The sequence below is a fragment of the Microtus pennsylvanicus genome, chromosome 7, assembly GCF_037038515.1.
Source record: "Microtus pennsylvanicus isolate mMicPen1 chromosome 7, mMicPen1.hap1, whole genome shotgun sequence".
Taxonomy (NCBI): Eukaryota; Metazoa; Chordata; class Mammalia; order Rodentia; family Cricetidae; genus Microtus; species Microtus pennsylvanicus.
This window is the reverse complement of record NC_134585.1, coordinates 33667168-33679307: the sequence shown is the minus strand read 5'-3', so window position 1 is coordinate 33679307 and position 12140 is coordinate 33667168. Positions and strand designations below refer to the sequence as shown.

Here is a 12140-nt window from a genome sequence, read left to right as displayed (position 1 = left end):
TTCCAACATTCTACTCAGAATGGTAAACATGTAAAAACCTACAAATTATTTCTGGATTTGCTCATTTAATATATCCAGACCACAGTTGGTCACAGGTAATTGAAACTGCATGAGATATAACTATGGAAAAGGGACCCTGTTATAGGTGGGAGTGATCACCATAGGTGCTGATAGCCCAGACCCTGGCCCTGTGCTAATTGAGATCCCCAGGCCATGTGCGATGAGTCTGACTCAGGTTGTTCTATACAACTGGAATACTGGGAGAGGAAAAGGCAGTATGAACATGTGAACGCGTGGCCTGGTGTATACTATAATGTAGACAGTTTTTCAAGGAAATGTATACATCCAGGGACTGAAGAAAGGTCTCAGTGGTAAAGAGCACATTCTGCTCTTCCAGAGGACCCAAATGTGGTTCTAAGCACCTACAACTCCTGGCCCCAGGGAATCCAATACCCTCCCTGGCTTCCTCAGGTACTGCATGCACATAGCATACATTCATACATACATACATACACACACACAATAAAATAAAAAAATCTTTTTTAAAATTAAAATAAGAGTTTATAGCTGGTCAGTGGTGGCACACCCCTTTAATCACAGCACTTGGTAGGCAGATCTCTGTGAATTCAAGGCCAGCCTGATCTACAGAGTGAACTCCAAGACAGCCAAAACTGCAAAGAGAAACCCTTTCTCAAATAAAAAAGTTTATATAACTAAATTAGTAAATTTTCTAAGTAGACATACATGCCTACGCTACTGTGACAGATAATCCTGGTTGTCACCTTGACACTCCTTCGAAGCTGGACACTCAGTTGAAGAATTGCCTCTTGGCATGTCTGTGGGAGCATTTTCTTGACTGCTAATTAATGAAAGAGCCCCAGGTCACTGTGGGCAGTACCATTCCTAGGTAGGCAAGGCTGGTTTCTATAACAATGACAGCTAAACATGAATGAGCCTGAGATCAAGCCAGTAAGCAGCATTTCTCCATGGCCTTGGTTTAGGTTCCTGCCTCCAGGTTCTTACTTGAGCTTCTGCCTTGACTTCCCTTCATGATGGCCAGTCTGTTTGATTATCAATTATCATTATTGAAAACAGAAAATTAATATAATTACCTCTATTCATAAAAGGTGTCATATTCATGTTATTCAAAACACTGCTTTGGATTTCCTTATTTAAGGTGGCCCCTGTCTCTGAGACAGACCACACTATTCCCTCTATTCCCCGATGTGTCTCGGAGTTTCTCTCAACGTGATAAAATACTAGGACCATGACAACTTGGGAAGGAAAGGGTTTATTCCATCTTTACTTCCAGGTAGCAGTCCATCACTGAGGGAAGTTAGAGTAGGAATTACACAGGGCAGGGACCTGGAGGCAGGAGCTGATGCAGAGGCCATGGAGTGCTGCTTATTGGCTTGCTCCCCATGGCTTGCTTAGCCTGCTTTTAGATAGTCCTGAGAGATACCTGCTCAGGGGTGGCACCACTTACAGTGGGCTAGGCCCTCCCACATCAATTATCAATCAAGAAAATGCATCACAGACTTGTCCTCAGGCAAATCCAGTGGCAATACTGAAGTTCCAAAATGATTCTGTCTTGTGTGAGGTTGACATAAAAATAGCCAGCGCAGCATGCTCACCTGAGGAACAGCTCCTCCAGTTGGCTGTGTGGCTTCAGACTGGAGGAGTCCAGGATGCAAGGCAAAGGGTAACGTCTCTGCAAAAATACAGTTTCACCTGGATGCACTGGCGAAATGAACTGCACGGATATGGAGAACTTCTCTACCAGCCTCCTGGCAAGGCAAGGGGAAAGGGCAGGAGTTAGAGGTGTACCTGTTTCTACTGCAACCTACAGAATGCTCAAAGGGGAACGAGGAGAGGGGCTGGGTATAGCCAGGGCCAGAGTGGTGTCCAGTAAGGGATGAGGAGGCACCAATTGATGGGGCACCATGAGTGTGGGTCTCCATGCTGGCTGGACCAACCACCCAATGAGCCTGCTGGAATGCAGATCCTAACCAGCTACACCGTCTGTCAGTCTGTTAGAATCCGCCCTGGGCATACAGGCAGGGAAGGAACAAGGTGAAGAAGGAACTCTTTGCAATTCTATCATGACCCATAGAGACAACATAGGAAGTGGGAAGACAGTTAAGGTCAATCCTGAGAACAAACTGAGTCTCTACACAGTGAACTGTACTGATAGCCAATGACAACACACTGATGGGGGCACCAGCCTGAAGACTAGGGAGAGGGTGTGTGTGTGCGCATGTGTGTGATCTCCTAACGGATTCCAAGATCCTAAATGGACGCCTGTAATTGCAGCTAATATTGAATCATATAACATAATGCCTTTTTCACAACTAAATTCTTGTCACACACCATGGCTGTAACTTACGTACTCTGAAGTGCGACAGGAAACCTCGCACCAATTTCTTTTTCCCTTTCCACAGCTTTGCAGATGGAGGATCTGCTCTTCTGTAGATCTTGGCAAACCACAGCAGACAATTTCCCCCTTTTCTTAAATTGCGAATGTTCACCCTTTTTCTTAAATGAAGTGCTTTTCAGCCTTTTGCTGCATATCTGAACTTCCTGCATCACTACTGTGCTTTGGGGTTAACTGAACACAGGCATTGGTCCTGTGGCTGCTGATCTGCTCAGCCAGGTTCCAAGGGAGTAATGGGTGCGTAGAGTATTCAGAGTGGATCCACAGGACAAAGGGGTGATCACTGTCCTGGGAAGATGGAGCCACACCACAAGATTGAATCGCAATACTCAGCACGGTGTGCAGTTGATAGCTTACACACTGTTTGCTTTTGGAATTCTTCACTTAATATTTCCAGACAGCAGTTGACTATGGTTACTAAAAGAATGACAAATGAAACCAGACAAGGGGTAATTTCTCTACATATATGCCATACATAGCATGCCTAGACACAAGAGCATCCCACATGATTGACACTTCCAGCTATGATCCTTTTGGACAGAGTTAGGTGGGGAGGAGAGGAAGAGTGGATATTTCCTGTTTGCATTATAAAGCCACACTCCTCTCAGAGTTCTGATAATACAGCATACATTCAAAAACAATAAAGAAAGCAAGCAACAGATATCATACTCCCTCCTCTAACTGCAAGGTGGCCCATGGGTTCCCAAACAGATGTGCTGTCTGAGATATCAAAACCCAGAGGAGGAGGAAGTTGGGAGTATATCAGAATCTGGGACATAAGTGGCTGCCCTTGGCGATGGGGCCATGCACCCTGCTACCTGATAGCCAGCCATGTGAACCTGACTCACTTTCTGGCGAAGTGACCCAACAGAAGACTCTGGTGGCATCACAGGGCTGTCCTGTGGATGAAATGGAGCAATAAGTGGGATAAAGGTGGAAACCCAGAAGATTCGGGCTCTGTAGGCTTTCTAAGAGTCCGATATCTACAATACAAATAGTAAAATAACTGCTTGGTCATGTCTCTGCTACAGAATGTTCCAACTATCATAGTTTCTTTTGTTACTTTTATAACTGGGGGAAAATGTGCAAGTTATTAAAAAAATCAGTAATAAGTAGGCTCATCATCTAGCCCTTTCCCCCAAGCCATCACTCAAAGGGACCTTTGTAATGTGAACTGTAATGTATGTGTATCATTAGAGATTCCGAGACACTGTCACACGTCTAATTAGGGATTTCCTGTGCAGCCTAGAGTGGAGAATAAAGGGCCGTGTTGTGGTTTAAATATCTGCCTCTCCATTCCCCGCCCTCCCCCAGCTCAGCACACACATAAGGTCTTTTAACTTTAAGAAAGAGATAATTTTAGATGTCATCCTGCCAAGATTCAAGCCAATTCTTAAGGACTGAGCAGACACTTCTCTCGGGATGATCAGGGTCCTTTCCACCACAGACAGTTGTGGCACTCGCATGACGTCTTGTCTGGCAGATGGTGCCTGAGCCCCCACCCTTGGCCTTATCCCTTCCAACCCATATCGCCTCGCTGGCCCTCACCACTTCCTCTGGCCCCATTCAGAGACAGAACAGGTCGGCAGTTTTCTACACCAGTGAGTCATTTTTTAATTTTAATGCATAAGGTTGAACCATCCGCCACGATGATCCTACATCAAAACCACCACCTCAAAGTGGCTGTTGTCAAAGAGGCTCTCTCAAAGCCCCACTGGAGAATGTCATGCGCCCAGAAAATGAGCCATGATTTCAAAGCCACAAACACCTTCTGCTGTAAGCAGCTACACATAGCTCCTTTCTGTGTGGAAATTCCTGACCTTCAGGCCGTGACTTCCACAATCCTGTGTGCGCTCAGGAGAAAGGTCAAAAGGAGCAAAACTATCCTTACTACAGAGATCTAAAAAGCCATTGTTTTCTTTTTGATTTGGGGCCAGGAAGATGGCTCAGTGGTTAAAGGCACTTGTCATTAGACATGAAAACTTGAGTTCAATCCCTGGAAGGAGAGAACCAACTTCTAGAAATATCCTTTGACCTCCACACATGAACTGTGGAACATGTACAACCCACCCCAATAAACAAATGTAGTAGAAGTTTAAAAATCTTTGTATAATGTATGACTTGTGTGTTTGTGCACCCGTGTGTTCATCTGAAGGTCAGAGGACAACCTTGGGTATTGGTTCTTACCGACTACCTTGTTTGAGACATAGTCTCTTTCTTTCTCTCTCTCTTTTGAGACTGAGTCTACTATGTCGCTTGGTTGATCTGGAACTTGCTGCATTGACTAGGCAGGCCTGAAATTTACAGAGATGGGCTTCCTCTGCTTCCCTAAAGCTATGCACTACTACATCTATTTTTTTTTCTTTTTCCTTCCTTTTTGTGTCCCTGGCACTGTGCACTCCAGGACAGCTGGCCAGCCAGTTTCCAGGGCGTCTTCTGACTCTGCCTTCCATGCTTTAAAGATTCCTAGACTCACAATGCTATGGCCAGTTTTCCATGGCTTCTGCGGATATGAACTCAGGTCCTCATGCTGATCTAGCAAGTGCTTTTCTCACCGAGCCATTGTTTCAGCTGACACAGAGATTTTACAGAAGTTGTAAGAGGCTTCATTCCAAGGTTATGTGTCCAGTGAGTTGAGGCCCCTGAAGCCAAATTCACAGCCTGTGTCTGCTCCTAGTGACGCCACCACAGCGTCCCTCCCCTCCTCCCCCCACTGTTTCAGCTCAGTCTCCTGCTCCACCACTTCATCAGGGGCCTCCTAGGACACCAGGCAGGCTCTGTACCTGCCCTGCAGGGGTCTGGTGGAAACCTGACAACTTCCTAGCAACCTGGGTCCCCAGGCAGCATGCAAAGTGCTTGCTGTGCCCAACTGGTGGCTGTCCTAGTCATGACATGTTCCCAGGCTTTCACCGTGAAGAGGAAACGGAGAGAAAACAAGAACAAAACCTGCAGCTTCACCTGCTTTTAGTCATTGCTCCCTCCGATCTCGGGGGTTATAGCCTCAGCCAGACAGCAATGGTTCTTTTTATCTTTTCTTTTTCTTAAGATTTATTTATTTATTCTGTATACAGTGTTCTGTCTGTATTTTGCCCGCACACCAGAAGAGGGCATCTGATCTCATCATAGATGGTTGGGAGCCACCATGTGGTTGCTGGGAATTGAACTCAGGGTCTCTGGAAGAGCAGTCAGTGCTCTTAACCTCTGAGTCATCTCTCCAGCCCCAGCAATGGCTCTTTGGGTTGCTTTATTACCTTGGAGACTGATTTTGATCTCTGACCAGCCAGAATCTTGACCCCACTTGCCTGCCTTTTGCATTGGCCTCTCCACCTATTCTCCAGCCATGCTTGCTTCCAGCAGCCCAACAGAACTGCCCTTCACAAAGTCATGGTCCCTGCCGCGTTACTACCTGCTGCTGCACCTCCCTACCGCCCTGCTCTCTGAGCACTAACTGTTCAACAGTCACTGGTGCTGGCTCCAGGACCACGTCCTTTTCTGCTTCCTCCTCACAGCCTCAGCTAGGGACCTCCACCCTTAAGCACCGGTCTCTGTACTTGCTTCTCACACCATCTCATCCTGTTTCAAAGCTCTTTGTTTACTGTTGAGTGGGGTCTTGCTTTGTAGCTGGGCCGTATTACGTAGCTTAGTCTTGCCTTGAACTTTCGGTGACTTTCTTGCCTCTGCCTTCTGACTACTGAGAAAACAGGCATGTGATATTATGTCTGGCTTCTTTCAGGCTTTTTTTTTCTTTTTTGGCTTTTCGAGACAGGGTTTCTCTGTAGCTTTGGTTCCTGCCCTGGAACTAGCTCTTGTAGAATAGGCTGGGCTTGAACTCACAGAGATCTGCCTGCCTCTGCCTCCTGAGTGCTGGAATTAAAGGCATGTACCACCACCTCTCCGCTCTTTCGGAATTTTTTAATCATCTACACATGGTGACTCCCAAAGTTGCCTCTTCCAGCCACCTACATGTTCCCCACTACTTCTAAAGCCAGTATCTGCTTACTGGATCTTTCTCTGCACCTTTAAAGATTCCTCCATGCTGAGTGTGATGGTGCATACCTTGTCTTAGGGTTTCTATTGCTGTGAAGAGACACCATAACCATGGCAGCTCTTATAAAGGAAAGCATTTAACTGGGGTTGGTTTACAGTTTCCGAGGCTCAGTCCATTATCACCATGACAAGGAGTATGGTGGCACACAAGCAGGCAGTTACGGTGCTAGAGAGGTAGCCAGAGCTTTACATCCTGATCCTCAGGCTGCAGGCAGAGAGAAGTGACTGGGCTTGCCATGGGCTTTTGAAACCTCAAAGCCCATGCCCAGTGATACACCTCCTCCCATCAAGACCACACCTCCTAACCCTACTCAAACACTCCATCAACTAAGGACTAGATATTCAAATACATGAGCCTGTAGAGGCCATTCTCATTCAAACCACTACATGTCAGTGATCCCCAAAATTGGGAGACAGAGGTAGGTGGATGAAACCTGAGGTCAGCTAGGAGGCCTGTTTCAAAGAATAAATAAAAACAAAGGCTGTCCCAGTCTTCCAGCTGCTCAAGCCAAAGTCTGCAGTGTTCCCTGCTTTGATTCTTTTTCTCCCATGCCCTATAGCCAACTTACTAGCAAACTGTCACTTTTATCTGAAGCAGCCAGCTCTTGCTTGCCCTGCCTACCTGCCTATAGTTCTAGGCAGCATCAATTTTCCCTAGACTAACTGCTGGGACTGCATGTGATACTATGAGACAGTGTCTTGTTTCTTCCACGGCTTCCTGATTGTGACTCCCTCCTTCAGGTGAACTGTGGAAACTAAAACTCCCCTTCCCCAAGGGGTATCCCAAAGACACCGAGGCCCTCAAATCTGCAGAATCTTCCCTTTGATCTACCTTACTTGACAGTTATGAGACTCCTAACTAATCATAGAGAGTCTTTCCTCAGGCCCTGAGGAAGAAATGCTGCTGAGAGCGGCTCAGCCCCTGAGCAGCTGGGCAAAGGGGAAACATTTCTCATGCAGCGCCTCAACAGCTGTGCCTGTGCAAGGAGATCTCCAGAAAAACACAAAAAGGCAGATTTCAGAGCATTTCCTGAGCAGTAGTATGTCCACAGGCAACAAGGAAGCTCTGTGCACTTCAAAATTCACCTGTGTCTTCACTGTTCCTACTGGCCTTCGTGACAAGCGACGGAGGTGATTCTGAGTCCTGTGAGCTGTCCCAGCAAGTCCACTGGACAGAAGGAACAGGCTGTCTGTCCGAATGCCAGTTTACATGGAGTCGGTCAGAAGGACAAGTAAAACAACCTGGGCCTGTGACAGGCACCTGGAATGGGGTCGGGCAGTCACAGGGATGAAGGCCCCCATTGTGGGATCTGAGGGTCTCCAGGTAGGCAGTATATAAACTACAGAGGACACCACCTGTTGTCTGCTCCCAAACCCTTGATCCCCGGGAGAGAGAAATACCCATCTTCTGTACTCAGAAGTGATGGAGGAAGGTCATTGGTTAAATTAAAAGAAACTTCTTGGTCCTCATTGGTCAGAAGATAGGTGGGAGGAGTAAATAGAATGGAACGCTGGGAGGAAGAGGAAGTGACCTCAGACTCGACAGCTCTCCTCTCCAGAGCAGACGCCTCAGAGAGATGCCATGCCCCACCTCCGACCCAGGATGGACTTAGGCTAGAATCTTCCCGGTGAGACCGGTGCTCACAGATTATTAGAGATGGGTTGATCGGTATATCAGAATTAGCCAGTAAGGGCTAGAGCTAAAGGGCCAAGCAGTGATTAAAAGAATACAGTGTCCGTGTAATTATTTCGGGGCATAAGCTAGCCAAGCAGGCGGCTGGGGTGTTGGGGACGCAGCCCCGCCGCCCTTATTACTACAAATGGCGCCCACGTGGACAACTGCTTCCACATAAAGCCTGAGACAGCTTGGGAAGTAATTCTAGAACAAAATGACAGTTTTGTGCATGGTTTCTTGGTAGCAGCACTCTCTCGGGTCTACTCTGCTTGCCAGAGGCAAGCAAGTGCCTCATCTAAGAGAAGCTTCCTGACTCAGCTTTAGCTGCAAAACCCTGCAGCTCATTAAGAGGTCCTGCCACGAAACACTTAAACGGTGTTGACGAAAAGCTGAACACATGCTTTTCGGTTTTCAGCCGCAGCAGGAAAAAAGCTGCGCCGTTTAAAAATGCCGGCTTTCTGGGCCATCCTGCCAGGGCAAACTCTGACTGTTTGAGGCAGGAGGGCCGGCTACAGAGAGAGGACTTGAGTGTTGTCTGCTGTAGCTCGCTGGCTGGCAGGGACCTTGAAATGCCATAGAGTTGTAGCAGTAAACATGGCTACAGCCAGTACCTCAGCCATGAGGCTGGAAAGCTAAGGAATGGGCTACATCTAGCCCGCAAAGCCACAGCTTTAGTCCTACTGATATTGCTTGGTAAATTAAAGGCTCTTGTGGTCAGAAAAAGAGAGATATACAGTAAAGAGAGATTCAAAGACAAAGAAAATTTCTAAATGGTTTACTGTGTGTTAAAAATATATGCAAGCTAAAAGTTGAAGTTCTTAAAGTAAAAAAGAAAAGGAAGAGAGTTGTTGTGTGTGGTAGTACACACCTTTAATCCCAACACTTGGAAGGCAGAGGGAGATTGAACTCTGTGACTTCAAGGCGTGGTAGCACACACCTTTAATCCCAGTGCCTAAAAGGCAGAGACAAACAGATCTCTGTGAGTTCAAGGGTAGCAAACACCTTTAATCCCAATGCCTGGGAGGCAGAGACAGGCGGATCTCTGAGAGTTCAAAGACAGCCTGGCCTACAGAGTTATTCCAGGTCAAAGATGTACGCTCAAAAAGCAAAAAGTTAACCTAGGAATGTCACAGCTTAGATTCTTAAGCACCTAGTGATTTAAAGGCGCAAATCAAAAGTGCTCCTGGATAGTAAAAAATTGCAGATTCACAATAGGACAGATTCAGACCACTAAATGAGTCACACTGTTGGATGAATGTACGTAGGCTTGGGAGAGAGAAGAAAAAGAATATAGAGAATAAAGTTAATGGTTTAAAAAAAAAGGTAAAGTCTTCAAAGAGACAGAGTACAGATAGTTATAGATTAAGAGAAATAAAGAAAAATAAGCCACGTAAAAATGGAAAATTCACAGAGAGTCTGGATTCTTTGTGTCATTGTGTTTTCTTTAAAATTTTTGACTGTAAAGGAGCTAAGTACAGACAGACATTTCATTATATGGACTGCCAAATGGAACCAGAACGGATATCATAAGGGTATTACGATTTCAAAATTTGGGTCTAAGGATATGATGCTTTGGAGCAGGTCTTCTTTTGTTTTCACAGTGGACCAGACCCTGTGGATTGCATCTATCCCGATTTGGTATGACGGACCATGCCCTCCTGAAGGGTTGGTGTGAACACCCTCAAAAAATTACTTCACTCAACTGCCAACTGAGATAAACCTGGCACACAGGTTACACCCTAAATGATCTGATTAACAGCGCCCCCATTCAGCAGGAAGCAGTTTGGAGAGAAAAAACTGTGCCCATGTTCCCAAAATATTGTTTATAAATGTTCTTTTACATTTAAAGGGGGATATGATATAGATATGAATAATTTGCATTAGTATAGATTTTGCTTTACTGATAGAGATTTAAGGTCAATTTTGTTATATGTATAAGTGTTTCTGATTTTGATTAAGGTATTGTGATTGTGTAGTTCATTTAAATATGTACTGTATAATTAAGAATTATAGGTTGTTAATGGATAATCATCGATAATAGTAAAGCTTGTAGTCATGTTATTTAGATTTTCTAGATATATAGAGATATATTTTAGATAGACATTCTTCATGTCTTTCAAAGATTACAGAATAGGACATTTAATGTTTTAATAACTTAGGACTTTTCATGACAATGAGACACTCTGCTCCTGACAGCACCAATCTACTTCAAGAGGAAGATGGGCATTGAAGAGGATCGTCATGGAGTTTGATAGCCATTTGGGCAAGAAACTGCTCTTGCCTGGACTATTGCATAAACTGGACACAGAGAACCCACAGAGAGAGGACTACTGAACTTGCCTAAGGTGAGATGATCTTTCGGGGTTCCTGATTCATGAAAGAGTCTGCGAGACATTCTGCAGGACACAACAGATAGTGACTGAACTGACTTTGAATTTTCCTGCTTTATGGAAATGTCTGCTGGATACCATGGGCCTGAAGGCTGAAGATGGATGCCCCAACGGTACAGAGGAACTTTGGGTGACTGTCCAGGCAGCGAGATGTCTCTGTCATTTCTAGAGTTTTAAAAGTTGCTTTTTTCTTGTTTGCTTATATAGTATTGTATCTTTCTGGAGTCTTTGATGGAGTTAAGAATAGTTATAGTTATAGTTTTCCTTAGTTATGATAAAGATTATTGTAACTTTTACTTGATAACTGTTTTGTTATATGTAATTTTGCTATGTTAAAGTTAAAGCCTTTTTTTGTTTAAACCGAAAAAGGGGAAATGATGGAGGAAGGTCATTGGTTAAATTAAAAGAAACTGCTTGGTCCTCATTGGTCAGAAGATAGGTGGGAGGAGTAAACAGAACGGAATGCTGGGAGGAAGAGGAAGTGACCTCAGACTCGACAGCTCTCCTCTTGGGAGCAGACGCCTCAGAGAGAGACGCCATGCCCCGCTCCCCGGCAGACACACGCGATGAAGCTCCGACCCAGAATCTTCCCGGTAAGACCGGTGCTCACAGATTATTAGAGATGGGTTGATCGGTATATCAGAATTAGCCAGTAAGGGCTAGAGCTAGAGGGCCAAGCAGTGATTAAAAGAATACAGTGTCCGTGTAATTATTTCAGGGCAAAAGCTAGCCGAGCAGGCGGCTCGGGTGTTGGGGACGCAGCCCCGCCGCTCCTTATTACTACACAGAAGTCTCTGTGCTGTAGGGTAAGTAGAGGAAAAGAGCCATTTTAATTTTTATCCACACATGTTCTCTGTCCATGGCTCCCTTCTTCTGCCCCTGTTCTACCAGTCTGTCCTCAATACAGGATGTCATTCAGATTGTGTGTCAGATCAGTGGCGGCCTGCTCAATTGGAGCAGAAAACTCCAAACCCAGCACCCACTTTGGTCCCTGACCTGTGTCCCTGCACTCCCTCACTGCTACCCAACATGCCAAGTGTGCTTGCACCGAGGGCCCAAGCCTGGCTCTCACTTTCCGAAAGACTTTTCCTAACCCCTCATCCAGTGACACTCTCCCCGCATTCCTCGCATCTCCTTCCCATGTTATCCTCTACCGCCAGCCCTTTCACATAACTTGTCCTATTTACTGCTTGTCTCATTGAGCTTAGATCAGCAACATGAGGGCACAGAGCTTGGCACAAGTTGACAACAAACACTGATGGGAGGTGAATGAGTGGATGAACGAGCAGGCAGAGACATGGATGCCTGATGTTGTATAGACTGAATGCCTGTGTCCTTCCAAATCGCCTACAGTGAATCCCAATCCCAACATGGCAGTTGTTTCCTTCATGAAGGAGATTACTGTCATTGTATAGAGAACCTGGGTTGGGGCTATAGCTCAGTGGAAGAATGTCTGCCTAGGTCCAACCTCCAGCACTGGAAGAAAAAACTCCAAACACACTCAAAACATCTCAGAGAGGTCTAAAGCCTTCTTCCTTTTATCTGAGGACAGGAGAGCTCTCCCTACAACTGACAGGCTGGCACCTTGACCTCT

The 12140-nt window shown here is 45.7% G+C and overlaps 1 protein-coding gene across 1 annotated transcript in view; it reads right to left on the bottom strand.

The window, feature by feature from the left end:
* Fam178b (family with sequence similarity 178 member B) overlaps positions 1 to 12140 on the bottom strand; it is a 135538-nt gene that overhangs the window by 78480 nt on the left and 44918 nt on the right. Inside the window, exon 5 of the mRNA XM_075980437.1 lies at positions 1635 to 1787. Within this exon, the coding sequence (XP_075836552.1) occupies positions 1635 to 1787 (153 nt within the window). The remainder of the gene's footprint in view (positions 1 to 1634; positions 1788 to 12140) is intronic.